The 16,414-nt window shown below is 37.7% G+C and overlaps 1 protein-coding gene across 5 annotated transcripts in view; it reads right to left on the bottom strand.

Annotated features, from left to right (window-relative positions):
- The window catches only part of LOC123501952 (protein DDI1 homolog 2-like), an 80,475-nt gene that overhangs the window by 23,265 nt on the left and 40,796 nt on the right, over window positions 1–16,414 (bottom strand). For all 5 annotated transcript variants that reach the window (XM_045251070.1, XM_045251067.1, XM_045251068.1 and 2 more), the window contains one exon: window positions 10,007–10,239. In XM_045251070.1, the coding sequence (XP_045107005.1) occupies window positions 10,007–10,239 (233 nt within the window). The remainder of the gene's footprint in view (window positions 1–10,006; window positions 10,240–16,414) is intronic.

Here is a 16,414-nt window from a genome sequence, read left to right on the forward strand (position 1 = left end):
GAGAGTTCCGCAGCTGGCCAATAGGTGGGAGCTCCACTGCCATGGACGCACTCTTCTGCTACACAGTGATGCAAAAAGAATTTTCCAAGAAAAAGTGCCAGACCACCATGCTGCAGTTTTTCAAGTAAACACCAGTGGAAAATGTAGTACCAAAAGAGGATGTGGACGATCCCATGGAAGCAGAGGAAGCAGAGGAAGTGCAGGTGGATGATGACGTCCTTGACTAGGAGGTGGACAGTAACAGCATGTGCTTGTGAGGGGTGAATTAAGACATTGGCATCTTGCGTTTATTTTTTACTAGTGTTTACTTTTCTACTGTGGGGTTATTTTTGATAAGTGGATTTTTGATAAAGTGGAAAAGCTCAGAGGGAGATGGTGAGTGACTGTGGTGTGAGTGGTGAAGGCAGTGACGCAGTGAGTGTTGTGTTTACATATTCTTTGTTTTGTTTTCTCTTATAATTTTTTGCTTTCTCTTATTATTTTTTGCTTTTCCCTTTACTTTAAATACACTTCTATTATTTAGAATGGTAAATAATAAAAACGTGTTAATTTGGCCAAATGGAAAAGCTCATAGGGAGATGGTGAGTGACTGTGGTGTGAGTGGTGAAGGCAGTGACGCAGTGAGTGTTGTGTTTACATATTCTTTGTTTTGTTGTTTTCTCTTATTATTTTTTGCTTTTCCCTTTACTTTGAATAAAATTCTAGTATTTAGAATGGTAAATAATAAAAAAAATAAGTTAATTTAGCCAAATAAATAGAGTATTTTGTACAAATTTTTTTGGACCACATCCCACATCTCCCCTATTATCTATTGTTTCTTATGAGAATTATAAGTTTATTTTACGCAAATTTTTACATACGCGATGCCTCTTGGAACGCATCTATCACGTTAATCATGTTACCTGTATATATATATATATATATATATATATATATATATATATATATATATATATATATATATATATATATATATATATATATATATATATATATATATATATATATATATATATATATATATATATATATATATATATATATATATATATATATATATATATATATATATATATATGACTTGAAAAACAGGCGTCAATAGCATACACGGTACAGGAGAGAAGACCCACCGTCCTTTTGTGGGTCCTCTCTCTCCTGTACTATATATATATATATATATATATATATATATATATATATATATATATATATATATATATATATATATATATATATATATATATATATATATATATATATATATATATATATATATATATATATATATATATATATATATATATATATATATATATATATATATATATATATATATATATATATATATATATATATATATATATATATATATATATATATATATATATATATATATATATATATATATATATATATATATATATATATATATATATATATATATCCAAAAGTAAATGCAATATATTCAGTATGACTAACAACATTACAGAACACCAAAGGACAAGGAGTACCATTAAAAGAGGGATTGACCAGTGGAAATGGAGATTTCACATCCTTCATAGTGAAATCAGAGTCACTCCTCCACTTTATGTGACCAAAGTAACTCAGGTATGTAGATATAGATGTATTACATTGTCAAATTCAGTAATAAATCTTTTAGTTTTCACTAACTAGACATTTTTATATTGTTTCAACTCATAGCAAAGTTAAGCTAGGTGCACATTATGGGGCAAGGAATACAGCACAGAGCAGGTCAGAAAACTGCATCTTATTGTTTTGAATGTAAGTGCATAAGTTAACATGCACTTTCTCAATATGAGCCCAAACTTATTGAGCATTAGAATGCTTGTTGGGTGATCCAAGCCTGTGTTGACGCAGAAAGGTTTTTTTAAGTAGGATCAATTCCATCCCATTGGTGACATCTTTGCTGCACATACAGATGAAGAAAGGTTGATAACAACAGTGTGATATTAGTATTACTTCTTCAGGGTAATAATTAAGCTCATACTATAAGTATTATTCAAAATCATTGTAATATTTTATTACAAATAATTATTCTGTATTGCTCATGCTTCCAGGTGTGTGGCATGCTGCATAATATATGCAAAGCCCGGAACATCCCTGAACCAAATGGAGAAGGGTATATTGGTGAGGAACCCACCTGCCCCACAGCCACCTGTAGGTGTACGTTCCCGTGAAGGCCTCCTCTACAGGGATGAATATGTCAACCTTTACTTCCAAGAAGTAATAAATGAATCAATGAATGAAATAAATATTGAAATACATTATCAAAAATATTTTGAATTCCTCAAGTCATATTAATAAAGTTTTTCATTGAAAACTTGTAGAATGACTATATATATATATATATATATATATATATATATATATATATATATATATATATATATATATATATATATATACACACACACACACACACACACACACACACACACATATATATATATATATATATATATATATATATATATATATATATATATATATATATATATATATATATATATATATATATATATATATATATATATATATATATATATATATATATATATATATATATATATATATATATATATATATATATATATATACACACAGTAATACTCCGCTTAACCCTTATGTTCCGGTGATTAAACTATTTTCCAATATCCCATGACGGGTAAAAATGGTAGAAGACTGTTTGAATACTAATAATTATTTTCTCTTTGTTAATCTGAATATAATGATGTACTTTCTAGCTCGATGTGACCTTTGAAAGTTATTGACATATCAAGGATTCATCCTCCGCCTGCTGTGTGATCCGTCAAGCAGAAACAGCTCGGTGAGCGATGACACACACACACACACACACACACACACACACACACACACACACACACACACACACTCTCTCTCTCTCTCTCTCTCCCTCTCATCTTGGAAGAGAAATTGTACACTTCCAATGAGAGAGAGAGAGAGAGAGAGAGAGAGAGAGAGAGAGAGAGAGAGAGAGAGAGAGAGAGAGAGAGAGAGAGAGAGAGAGAGAGTATTCTTTCACCCCTTTTGATATCAAGTTTCAAGCAAATAACATGTAGGTATCATCTCTCTCTCTCTCATACACACACACACACGCCCCCTTGATCGTCTTCCCAGAACACGAGGCAAGCCTGTGTCTCCGTGAGCCACTCTGGGTTCTCAATACGATGTTTGGAGTCTGTTCTCCATCACCACTATCTCTGTCTTCTCTCTGTTCTGAGAAAACAGGTGGATCCTCTGAATCATTTTCCGAGTCTTCACTACTGCTGTTTTCGCTTTCTTCAGTTTCTTCCTCATAATCACTGTCACTGTAGTCAGGCTCAGAAGCACTGCTAAATAAAAATTATCTGTCTTGTTCCATAGTGAGTTATGAACTGAGACGTCCCTTCGCTCTTATCAGGGTGCTTTCGACACGGCAGGTCGCTGGGGTTGCCAAGTGTCGCCCTCAGAATGGGAGAATAGCTTTGTTACCCCTAAATATACAGAGCTAGTGGCAACACTATGGGAGGAAAAAAGAAGCCAGATACTTCCACTCGCCATCTGACTCGAGAAACCGCGCGTGGAGCTCAAACATAAGGCGTAAAAATTCTTGATTACGGGAACGATTGCCATCGCTACGGATGCACTGATGCAATCGTTCATATATGATCGCTGGAGCATAAGGGTTAACAAACGTTTGTCTAACGAATTTCCGGCTTTACGTACTATGTAAATTTAGTCCTAAAAGTCCGCAAAACGTACAACCACATCCATTTTAGCGAATTTTCTGGGTTTCAATTTGCTGGGTGAGGGACCGAACGCAGAAGCTTCGCTGCGATTGGCTGGCTCCCCGCCTCTGTCTCTAGCACTCCTGGAGCCTGATCCAAGATTCTTTAACAACGTCAGAGCAACCTCCTGCCACGAAATGTCTTCCATGAACGCTTGGAGGGACGGTGACAAGGTTGCTTTCAGGTTGCTCTGAGGTTGCTGGGAACACCACCTCTGGAGGTGGTGTTACTCTCTTATATATGCGTTTATGTTCACAAAACAACATTTCTATTAACTTTTTACAAACCTTGCCCCCAAGAAAGGATTGTTTTGTAATGCATAAAGTGAAATCTTACATGGAATACCAAAAATTAAAACAGAGATGAGATAAGCCACACACGGAGCTGAGACTCACGGCGACTCGGCCACTTCTTCTTCTTGTGACCCTTTTAGCCTGCGTGTTGTCTTTCACCACGATATTAAATTAATGTTTCCACTCCTATATTGCCTGCTATAATGGATATCATATCTTAGTATTCATATAAGCTCATGCCATGATGATAACCTCAACTCCGTGGCACTGAGTGATAGTGAATTACTAATGAAATACTGCGGTATGATCATTAATAATTCACTAACACTCAGTGCCACAGAGTCGAGATTATCCTCATGGCATGAGCGTATATGAATACTAAGATATGATATTCATTATAGCAGGCAATAGAGGAGTGGAAACATAACTATTGTGGTGAAAGACAACACAAGCTAAAAGGGTCACACGAAGAAGAATGAGCATCCGAGTTGCCGTGAGTTTCCGTCTCATCTGAGGGGCGATCTCATCTCTGCTTTATTTTTTGGTATTCCATGTAAGATTTAACTTTATGCATTACAAAACAATGCTTTCTTGGGGGCAAGGTTTGTAAAAAGCTAATAGAAATATATATAATTTTTTTTTTTTAACCCATGTGGTATGTTGGGGGCCAGCCCAAAATGCATCCCCCCATTTCCATTATTTCCTAAGGAGTACCTTATGGCCCCTTACCTCCCCCCTGCACATACATTTAGGTCAGGTTCCAATGATTGTTGAAGTGCTTTCCCTAAGAGCTGCTCGGCAAAGTCTTATCAGTGCAGTTCCTCAGCAACGTGTGTGTGTGTGTGTTTCACTGTTTGATATGCTGCAGTCTCTGATGAGACAGCCAGATGTTACCCTACGGAAAGAGCTCAGAGCTCATTTTTTCTGATCTTCGGATAGGCCTGAGACCAGGCACACAACACACACCGGGACAACAAGGTCACAACTCCTCGATATACATCCCGTACCTACTCACTGCTACCGTGTGTGTGTGTGTGTGTGTGTGTGTGTGTGTGTGTGTGTGTGTGTGTGTGTGTGTGTGTGTGTGTGTGTGTGTGTGTGTGTGTGTGTGTGTGTGTGTGTGTGTGTGTGTGTGTGTGTGTGTGTGTGTGTGTGTGTGTGTGTGTGTGTGTGTGTGTGTGTGTGTGTGTATTTACCTAGTTGTAGTTTTACAGGGCCTGGGCTTTATGCTCGTGTGGCCCCGTCTCCATATCTACACTTATCCAATCTCACTTTAAAAGTATGCACACTCGTTGCAGACACTACTTCATTTAAATTGTTCCACATCTCAATACATCTTTGCGGGAAACTATATTTTTTAACATCTCTCAGACATCTTCCTTTTCTCAGCTTTTTACTATGCGATCTTGTGCTTCGGATGTGTGTGTGTGTGTGTGTGTGTATTTACCTAATTTACCTAATTGTAACATACGGGAAAAGAGCTATGCTCGTACTGTCCCGTCTCCATATCTACTAATGTCCAGCTTTTTCTTAAAATCATGAATATTCCTTGCGTTGACCACTTCCACGTCTAAACTATTCCATGCTTCCACCCTTCTATGAGGGAAGCTATATTTTTTCACATCTCTCCTATAAGTGGCCATTTTAGTTTTTCCCATGCCCTCTCGACATTCTTTCATTCCACATACACAGATCTTCCCTATCCATTTTTCCATGCCAATCATCACTCTGTATATTGCTATCAGGTCTCCCCTTTCTCTTCTGTTTTCCAGGGTCGGAAGTTGCATTCTGTTCAGTCTGTCTTCATAAGTCAAATCTCTTAAGTCAGGCACCATTTTGTTGCAGCCCTCTGTACTTTCTCTAGTTTCCTTATGTGTTTCTTTAAGTTCGGAGCCCACTGTATTGTTGCATATTCAAGCCTCGGTCTTATCATTGCAGTAATTATTTTCTTCATCATTTCTTCATCTAAATATACGAACGCCACTCTTATGTTCCTCAATAAGTTCAATACTTCTCCAATTATTTTGTTTATATGTCTCTCTGGCGATAGGTCATTGGTAATTGTCACCCCAAGGTCTTTTTCTTCATGTGTGTGTGTGTGTGTGTGTGTGTGTGTGTGTGTGTGTGTGTGTGTGTGTGTGTGTGTGTGTGTGTGTGTATTTACCTAGTTGTATTTACCTAGTTGTAGTTTTACAGGGCCTGGGCTTTATGCTCGTGTGGTCCCGTCTCCATATCTACACTTATCCAATTTTTCTTTAAAACTATGTACACTCTTTGCTGATACCACTTCCTCACTCAAACTGTTCCAAGTCTCAACACATCTTTGCAGGAAACTAAATTTTTTAACATCTCTCAGACATCGTCCCTTCCTTAGTTTCTTACTATGCGATCTTGTGCTTCTAAAGTCATATTCTTCTCTCAGGATCAGTTTCTCATTATCCACTTCATCCATTCCGTTAATCAATTTATAAACTTGTATCAGATCCCTCTCTCTTCTCTGCTCCAAGGTTGGTAGATCCATTGCCTTTAGTCTCTCCTCATATGCCATCCCTTTAAATTCTGGAACCATTCTTGTAGCCATTTTTGTAGTCTCTCTAATTTTCTTATGTGTTTCTTTTATGGGAGTCCACACAACTCCTGCATATTCCAATCTAGGTCTTATTTTAGTACTTATCAATTTCTTCATCATTTCCTTGTCCATATAGTGAAATGCTACTCCAATATTCCTTAGCAAATTATACGTCTCTCTGAAAATTCTATCAATATGGCTAACCGGTTGATTATTTTCTTCCATTGTCACTCCCAAGTCCTTTTCCTTTTTACTTTTTCTAGTTCTACTCCATCTCCCATCTTATAGATTCCCACTGGTCGTCTTTCACTTTTTCCCATTTCCATGACATGGCTTTTGTCCACATTGAATTCCATCTCCCATTTTTTGCTCCATTTCCAGATCTTGTTTAAGTCTTCCTGTAGTATTTCACAATCCTCTTTTTGTTTAATGACTCTGCACAGTTTCGCATCGTCCATAAACAGATTTATGTAGCTGTTCACTCCTCTGGCATGTCATTTATATATACGAGAAAAAGTATTGGTGCCAATACTGACCCTGTGGCACTCCGCTCGTCTACTGTTCTCCACTTGGACTTCATATCTTTAACTATCGTCCTTATTTCTCTGGCTATTTGATAATATTTTGTTGTCTTAAGTAATTCTTCATCCATCTCAATGTGCTTCCTTTTACAGTCAATCCATCTATTGAGCCTTGCTAGTTCTTCCCTACATTCTTTCTCTCTCTTGTACTCTTTCAACTTTTTATAGACAGACAGTCTCTCTATTACCCTGTGGTCTTTCAAATTTGGATTCCTTAGTAAAGACCTCATGAAATTTACTATTTAACAGTTCTGCCATACTTTTGGGTCTTCCACCATTCCGTTTCTCCTTTTAACCTTTCTATTGTTTCTTTTTGTCTTATTTTTCCATTTATGAATCTGTAGAACAATTTTGGTTGTTCCTTACATTTTTCGACAATGTCCTTTTCATAGTTCTTTTCTTCTTCCTTTCTCACCTTAGCATATTCATTTCTTGCTGTTTTGAAGTTTTCCTTATTTTCTGGATTTCTGTTTCTTCTCCACCTTTTCCATGCTCCATCTCGTTTCTCCTTTGCCCTAGCACATCTTGCATTAAACCAATCTTTCTTTCCTTCTTCTTTAGGTCTATATTTCGGAACAGTTTTGTATATTTCCAAAAATAAGTTATATTTCTCTTGAACCGTTAATGAGTTTTCCATCTCTTCCCAGTTTACGTTTTTAAAATAGTTCTTGAGATTCTCAATATCAGCCTTTCTGTAATTTAATCGGTCTCCTTTGTATGATTCATGTGTGTGTGTGTGTGTGTGTGTGTGTGTGTGTGTTTACCTGTTTGTGTATTTACCATTTGTGTACAGGGCCCAGCTCTCTCTGTCCTGTCTCCTTGTCCATTCCTGTCATATCTCTCTTTCATCTGATTGACACACCTGTCAACGACATGACTGCTCAGTTTATTCCACTTATCAATGCTACGATCAAACTGTATTTTCTCACTCATTTAGACAGATGTCCTTTATTAGCTTTTTCCATGTCCTCAGATTATTACTTGTGGTCACCTTTATCAACTCTCTATCCAGTATGTCAATCTTGTTCACCAATTTATACATAGTTATCATGTCTCCTCTTGTTCTTCTCTCTTCTAATCTTGTTTGTGTGTGTGTGTGTGTGTGTGTGTGTGTGTGTGTGTGTGTGTGTGTGTGTGTGTGTGTGTGTGTGTGTGTGTGTGTGTGTATTTACCTAATTGTATTTACCTAATTGTAACATACGGGAAAAGAGCTATGCTCGTGTTGTCCTCTCCATATCTATTAATGTCCAGCTTTTTCTTAAAATCATGAATATTCCTTCGTTGACCACTTCCACGTCTAAACTATTCCATGCTTCCACCCTTCTATGAGGAAGCTATATTATTTCACATCTCTCCTATAAGTGGCCATTTTAGTTTTTTCCCATGCCCTCTCGACATTCTTCCATTCCACATACACAGATCTTCCCTATCCATTTTTTCCATGCCAATCATCACTCTGTATATTGCTATCAGGTCTCCCCTTTTCTTCTGTTTTTTGGAAGTTGCATTCTTTTCAGTCTGTCTTCATAAGTCAAATCTCTTGTCAGGCACCATTTTGTTGCAGCCCTCTGTACTTTGTGTGTGTGTGTGTGTGTGTGTGTGTGTGTGTGTGTGTGTGTGTGTGTGTGTGTGTGTGTGTGTGTATTTACCTAGTTGTAGTTTTACAGGGCCTGGGCTTTATGCTCGTGTGGCCCCCATCTCCATATCTACACTTATCCAATTTCTCTTTAAAACTATGCACACTCATTGCTGACACCACTTCCTCACTCAAACTGTTCCAAGTCTCAACACATCTTTGTGGGAAACTATATTTTTTAACATCTCTCAGACATCTTCCCTTCCTGTTTCTTACTATGCGATCTTGTGCTTCTAATGTCATATTCTTCTCTCAGGATTAGTTTCTCATTATCCGCTTGGTCCATTCCATTAATCAATCTATAAACTTGTATCAGATCTCCTCTCTCTCTTCTCTGTTCCAGGGTTGGTAGATCCATAGCTTTTAGTCTCTCCTCATATGTCATCCCTTTAAATTCTGGAACCATTCTTGTAGCCATTTTTTGTAGTCTCTCCAATTTCCGTATGTGTTTCTTTTTATGGGGAGTCTACACAACTTCTGCATATTCCAATCTAGGTCTTATTTTAGTACTTATCAATTTCTTCATCATTTCTTTGTCCATATAGTGAAATGCTAATCCAATATTCCTTAGCAAATTATATGTCTCTCTAAAAATTCTATCAATATGGCTTACCGGTTGATTGTTTTCTTCAATCGTCACTCCCAAGTCCTTTTCCTTTTTTACTTTTTCTAGTTCTACTCCATCTCCCATCTTATAAATTCCCACGGGTCGTCTTTCACTTTTTCCCATTTCCATGACATGGCTTTTGTCCACATTGAATTCCATCTCCCATTTTCTACTCCATTTCCAGATTTTGTTTAAGTCTTCCTGCAGTATTTCACAATCCTCTTTTTGTTTTATGATTCTGCACAGTTTCGCATCGTCCGCAAACAGATTATGTAGCTGTTTATAAACACACGTGTGTGTGTGTGTGTGTGTGTGTGTGTGTGTGTGTGTGTGTGTGTACATATCATTATTCCACAAAACTTAAAGGTAATACTTACATTTTCCTCAGGCAGCTTGCTTCACTCACTCCTTTCACTGTCTGCTCTAACATTCTTAACTCTTGCTTCAGCCACACCATTTTGCCAGTGACCATCATTATTTCAAATTTTCCTCATCCTTTCAAGACACTTACCTGATGTCTCTTCATCACATCAAGGCCAAGCAACATGTCCATGGGCTGATCTGCCATGATGGCAAAGGATGAAGCCAGGAAGTCCCCCTCAATCTGAATCTGGACAAGGTGGACACGGCCAATGATGGGCTGGGTACCAACACCCTTGGCCACACCAGCCCACCGCTTGTCCACCAGCCGCATGATGCTGCATCGTTCAGCACATGCCTGGGACATGATGGTCATCTGTGCACCTGTTGAGGTTTGAAACTGAGAATAGAGAGATGGAATATTTCAAAAGTAGTGACAAGAAGTTTTTATTTTTTTATGTTAACTACAACCGTCCATGGAAGAAAAAAAAAAGGCCCACTGAGGTGCTGGTCCCTAAAAGTGATAAAAGAAAGGAGACTCTTTGGCTGGTATAGGAGTCACATTTTTTTCCAATTCTAAATCTTGAATGAAGAATGTATGTGTAGCTAGGTGCATGTAGTTCTGTATTAAGGAAGAATTGTCTTTATAGGGCAGGCTGTGACTGCCTCCTTGTGTTGTGAGACACAAAGGGAAATGTTCAGTGAAGTCACAGCTGGCTTTAATGATAAGTTCACAGTACCCCCTGAACCAGTGCTATTACACCTCATTGGGAGTAATTATTGTTTTGGCAGATGTCTCCATCCTCCTCCTTGAAATTGCAAGAGGTATACTGAAATTAGATGGCTAGAAACATGTACTGGCTCTATTTTGTGTTGGCTGATATATATCTATATATATATATATATATATATATATATATATATATATATATATATATATATATATATATATATATATATATATATATATATATATATATATATATATATATATATATATATATATATATATATATATATATATATATATATATATATATATATATATACCACAAACCAACTTTCACTGGATTAGGAATAAATTTACTTTCTTTTGTGCCAAAGCTTTTCAAGGTTAACACAGGTAAGACATTGTTATATAGATATTACAGCCTAACTTCCTCTTGGGATTTATTTGACAAAGAGATTAAGTTTCTTACTACTTCTTTTCTTAATAATGGTTTTCCTCATAATGTTATCAACACAACTATCTCAAAATTTTTAAAAAACAGATTTACCAATGTCTCCCTCCCTTCTCAGACTCCAGTGAAAAAACATTACACTACCCTTTTATGGTCACTTGAGTTACTTTATTGGAAAAACTCTCAGTAATTCTTTAAAAACATATTATCCTGACAATAATTTTTTTTTTTTATTTTCACTAATTCTTATACCATTGGCTCTTTTTACAAATTCAAAGATAGTGTTACTGCAAATCTCGCTTCCAATGTCATTTACGAATTTATTTGTTCCTGCTGTAAAGCACGATAGATACATTTGAGACTCGCAGAAACCTAACACAACAGGATAGCTGAGCACAAAGGTGTTTCCATCAAAACTAATAGACAATTAGCTAATCCCTCTTTTTCTGCTATCAGAGCACACTCACATAATAGTGATCATCCTTCTGATGCCACTGATTTCAAAATTTTACAGAGATGTCACTCCAACACTAACATTAAGCTCTTAGAAGCATTGTTTATTAAGCATACCAAAGCAGACTTAAATAATCAGCCTGCTTCAACTAAGCTCCACATCTTACAATAGGCTTCGGAGCTTTTTTTTTTTTTTTCCTCCTATTTTTTCTCTTTCTTTGCCTTCACCTATATCACCAGTCTTCCTCTCCACCTCACTGTGCACACACAAAGGTTGGTCTTTCCCAATCCTTGCTTGATTGTTTTTGGTAATTTTTTGTGCAATCTGTGCATTATTGTCTTTGTTTAATTTTTTGTCCATTTTCTATTATTTCATTTTAGACACTTTAATTTTTTTTGTTTTTTGTATCCTTTTGATTACTTTTTTAATGTCTAGATAAGACTTTTCTTGTTCACTTTATATATTAAGCTTGTCTTTTTTAGATCCTGATGATGCCATCATTGGAAAGGCAAACCGTTGATAATAAAGCAAGAAATTTTCTTTCTGCTGGTATCCTTGTTGCTTGGTGTACATATATATATATATATATATATATATATATATATATATATATATATATATATATATATATATATATATATATATATGTGTGTGTGTGTGTGTAACTCAATTTACACGTTTGATTTACGCGTTTTTGTTATAACGCAACCAAAAAAATATTATAATATCGGTTATACGTGATTTGGCCCAACCACATTTTCAAACTGAGCGCCAGACGCAATTTCAAACTGCATGCCAGAGAGTTCCGCAGCTGGCCGATAGGTGGGAGCTCCGGGATCGGATCCAAGTGGTAAAGGTGCACCAAGGTAAAATGTAAGGAGTGGAAAAGATGCTGAATTAGATACCTCAAAGCTCCTGATAGGACTCCTAGGTCAGGGAAACAGCCTTTTCCTCCACCATGTTGTGCAGGGGACTGACACTCTGTAGTAAGTAAGAACAACAACTTACCTACACAAATACTGTTGTTTATTACTGTAGAATATTTCACTGATACAAAAGCTAAAAGCATAATACCTAAATCAACCTAAAATATTTAAAAACATAAAATCACATTTAAAATTTTGTGCCTAAACAACTTTTCAAAGGGAATGCTTGTCACTAGGTGGCAGCACTGAGCGGTCAATCATGATTGTATCGGTACAAAACGATTATGCTTTTAGCTTTTATAATAATAAGATATTCAATAGCAATAAATAAAAATTTTAAAAGTTACGTTGTTTTTCTTACTTACTACAGAGTGTCAGTCCCATGCACAACATGGTGGAGGCTGGAGAAAAAGACTATCTCTGTGAGCCAGGAGTCTTATCTGGCCTCCCTGAGTAGCTTGCCTATGAAATATTCACATCACCCTTGAACATATTCCTTTTGGGAGTATGAGTAGCAGGACTGTAGGTAGATGGATGCTTACCATTAGAGCTTTAAAAGTAAATATTCGTCTGATATAGTGGTGAAACAGGTGAGTACTGAAAGAAAAAAGTAAAAACTGGCAGCTTGTTCATGTTGAAATGCTTGAACTTGGTGAAGTTTTCAATATGTTTGCTTAGTTTTATTTATTTCATCATAGGTAAAACTTAAGTAACAAACCAGTACTTAGTGACTCAGGGCAACATTGGACCAAGCTAAGTAATAGTTAAGGGGATTCACTTATTTGCAAGGGAAACTGATACTACAACATTTTGGGGTCAAATTATAGAGGTCAACGTATGTACTAGATGGATTTATAAGCCACAATATATGGTACTGTTAGGTTAGTTTTAGTGTTAGATTACCTTAGAGTAAGTTTATTTAGGTTTAGTTCATCAGGGAAACTAAAATAGACAAAATTTTGCAGTTTCTCAAAAAAGTCTAACGAGACAAACAACCACACTTGGCAAACGAAGGACCTATTTGTGTTATTTGGACTTTTTCATTGTCCAGACCAAAGTGACTCCACTATTTAGTTCAGAAAGACAAGGACTGAGTGTGTGTGTGTGTGTGTGTGTGTGTGTGTGTGTGTGTGTGTGTGTGTGTGTGTGTGTGTGTGTGTGTGTGTGTGCATTTACCTAGTTGTAGTTTTACAGGACCTGGGCTTTATGCTTGTGTGGCCCTGTCTCCATATCTACACTTATCCAATCTTACTTTAAAAGTATGCACACTCGTTGCAGACACTACTTCTTCATTCAAACTGTTCCACGTCTCAATACATCTTTGTAGGAAACTATATTTTTTAACATCTCTCAGACATCTTCCCTTTCTCAGCTTTTTACTATGCAATCTTGTGCTTCGAAAGTCATATTCTTCTCTCAGGATCAGTTTCTCATTATCCACTTGGTCCATTCCGTTGATCAATTTGTAAACTTGTATCAGATCCCCTCTCTCCCTTCTTTGTTCCAGGGTTGGAAGATACATAGCCTTTAGTCTCTCCTCATATGTCATCCCTTCAAATTCTGGAACCATTCTTGTAGCCATTTTTTGTAGTCTCTCAAACTTCTTTAAGTGTTTCTTTTTATGAGGGGTCCACACTACTCCTGCATATTCCAATCTGGGTCTTATCATAGTACTTATCAATTTCTTCATCATTTCTTTGTCCATGTAGTGAAATGCTACTCCAATATTCCTTAGCAAATTATATGTCTCTCTAAAAATTCTATCAATATGGCTTACCGGTTGATTGTTTTCTTCCATCGTCACTCCTAAGTCCTTTTCCTTTTTTACTTTCTCCAGTTCTACTCCATCTCTCATCTTATAGATTCCCACGGGTCGTCTTTCACTCTTTCCCATTTACATGACATGGCTTTTGTCCACATTGAATTTAATTTCCCACTTTTTACTCCATTCCCAGATCTTATCTAGGTCTTCTTGCAGTATTTCACAATCCTTTTTTTGCTTTATAACTCTGCACAGTTTCGTATCATCTGCAAACAGATTTATGTAGCTGTTCACTCCTTCTGGCATGTCGTTAACATAATGTGTGTGTGTGTGTGTGTGTGTGTGTGTGTGTGTGTGTGTGTGTGTGTGTGTGTGTGTGTGTGTGTGTGTATATATATATATATATATATATATATATATATATATATATATATATATATATACATATACAGTAAAGTCCCAGGTTACGTCGGTCTCGAGTTACGTCAAACTTGTAGTTACGTCAGTCCACTATAAGGCAATTTACGATTAAAAAAATTGAAAATTTACAAATCGTAAAGCACGGGATTTATTGTTATTGTTGGTGGTTACCCGTCACACCGACCACCTCACGCTTGAATACAATAACACCCTGCCTCAGTTCCACCACACCGTCGCCCCTGGCAAGAGTGTTATCCTACTTCTGCCTTTACTGACTCAAGTTCTTAGTATCTTGCTCAATGGCACCAAAGAGAAAACTTCTTAGTGACAGCAGTGATGCTAAGAAAAGGAAAACCATTACACTACAAGAAAAAGAGGACATAATTAAAAGACATGAGAAGGGAGGCAGCAGCTGTGTGTGAGGGAGTGAAGAAGAAAATGGGAAGCCCGTTACCATGACAACAGGGAGATTGACGACCTTGAGGGCTCACGCACCCATCACAACAATAACAACTCCGGAGCCTTCGCCTGAGCCACACGACACTTGCAACTCACTTGCACCGTCTGCGCCTGTCTGCTGATGCCTATTGCCCTTTTCTATTGCATTTCCTGCCCCGCTGCCCACGCTTCTACTGCCACCGCACTGCACTACTCTCCCAGCTGTCCGCCCTGGGCGTCACATTCGACCTGCCCACCCTTCTGGCGGCCTCAGGCATCCACCCCTCTCGGCAACCTGCAGTCCTTCGCGTTCATGGCCCTAATCAACAACAAAAACAAGCTTGTTTCATATTCCTATATAGTTGTAAATAATATAACAATATAACCTTTAACTTACCTGAATGACCATAAACAATGATTGGTTGAAAACTCCATAATATGCTTTGAAATGTACGGAAACTCGAGTTACGTACAAAATCTATATCTACTCAGCAGCAGTGCCTCCTTCCCAGGTCACGGTGGGCCCTCATTGCCTCCAAGTGGTCCTGTCAGCCAAGTTTCTTGCTGTCACAGTGGATGACCAGCTAACCCGGAAGCAGCATGTCACCAGCACAGAGAGGTCAGCAGCCTACAGACTCTACATGCTGAACAGACTCAAGTCCCTGGGGACGCCAGCAGACAAGTTGCGGGCGGTGTTCTCACCTTCAACCTCCCCAGACTCATGTATGTTTCCTCAGCATGGTCCTCCTCTCTCAGCTCCACTCAACAGCAGCAGCTGGAGAATGTGCAAAAGAGGGCATGCAGGATCACCCTCAGCCCTGCCTACATCAACTACAATAAAGCCCTGACCACCCTCAGTCTGCCCAAGCTGTCTGCCAGACACCAAGAGGGCCTGGAGAATCTGGGGAGAGGGCTGCTGCGTCGCCCACACTTACACCACCTGCTCCCCCACAACACACTTCGCCCGGTCCATTCAACAAGAGAGCATCAGGCACGGACCAATACCACCACAGTGCGATCCCTACCATGGTGAGAGTGATAAAACATTAGGCTAGTGAACTAATCTTAAGCTTCCCCACCATTCCCCCATGTATATTTTCAGTATATATGTACTGCAATAGGGAGGCAATGGCATAGTGGATAAGGAGGTGAGTGTGGGATCGGGCAGACATCCACGCATAGGTTGGAATCCCACCAAGTATCACCTCCATACTTTGCCATTTTTCAAGTGATTTAAGTTACCTACATGTCACCATGATACCCAGGTTCTAGGTGGTTACACCAAAGATGTGCTTGGGTGGTGATGTGGGCCGTAACATGGGTACCACTAACAGGTGGAAGCTTAACAGCGCTTCCAATAATCCTCAAGTTACCTACA

Source organism: Portunus trituberculatus, chromosome 10 (assembly GCF_017591435.1).
Source record: "Portunus trituberculatus isolate SZX2019 chromosome 10, ASM1759143v1, whole genome shotgun sequence".
Classification (NCBI taxonomy): domain Eukaryota; kingdom Metazoa; phylum Arthropoda; class Malacostraca; order Decapoda; family Portunidae; genus Portunus; species Portunus trituberculatus.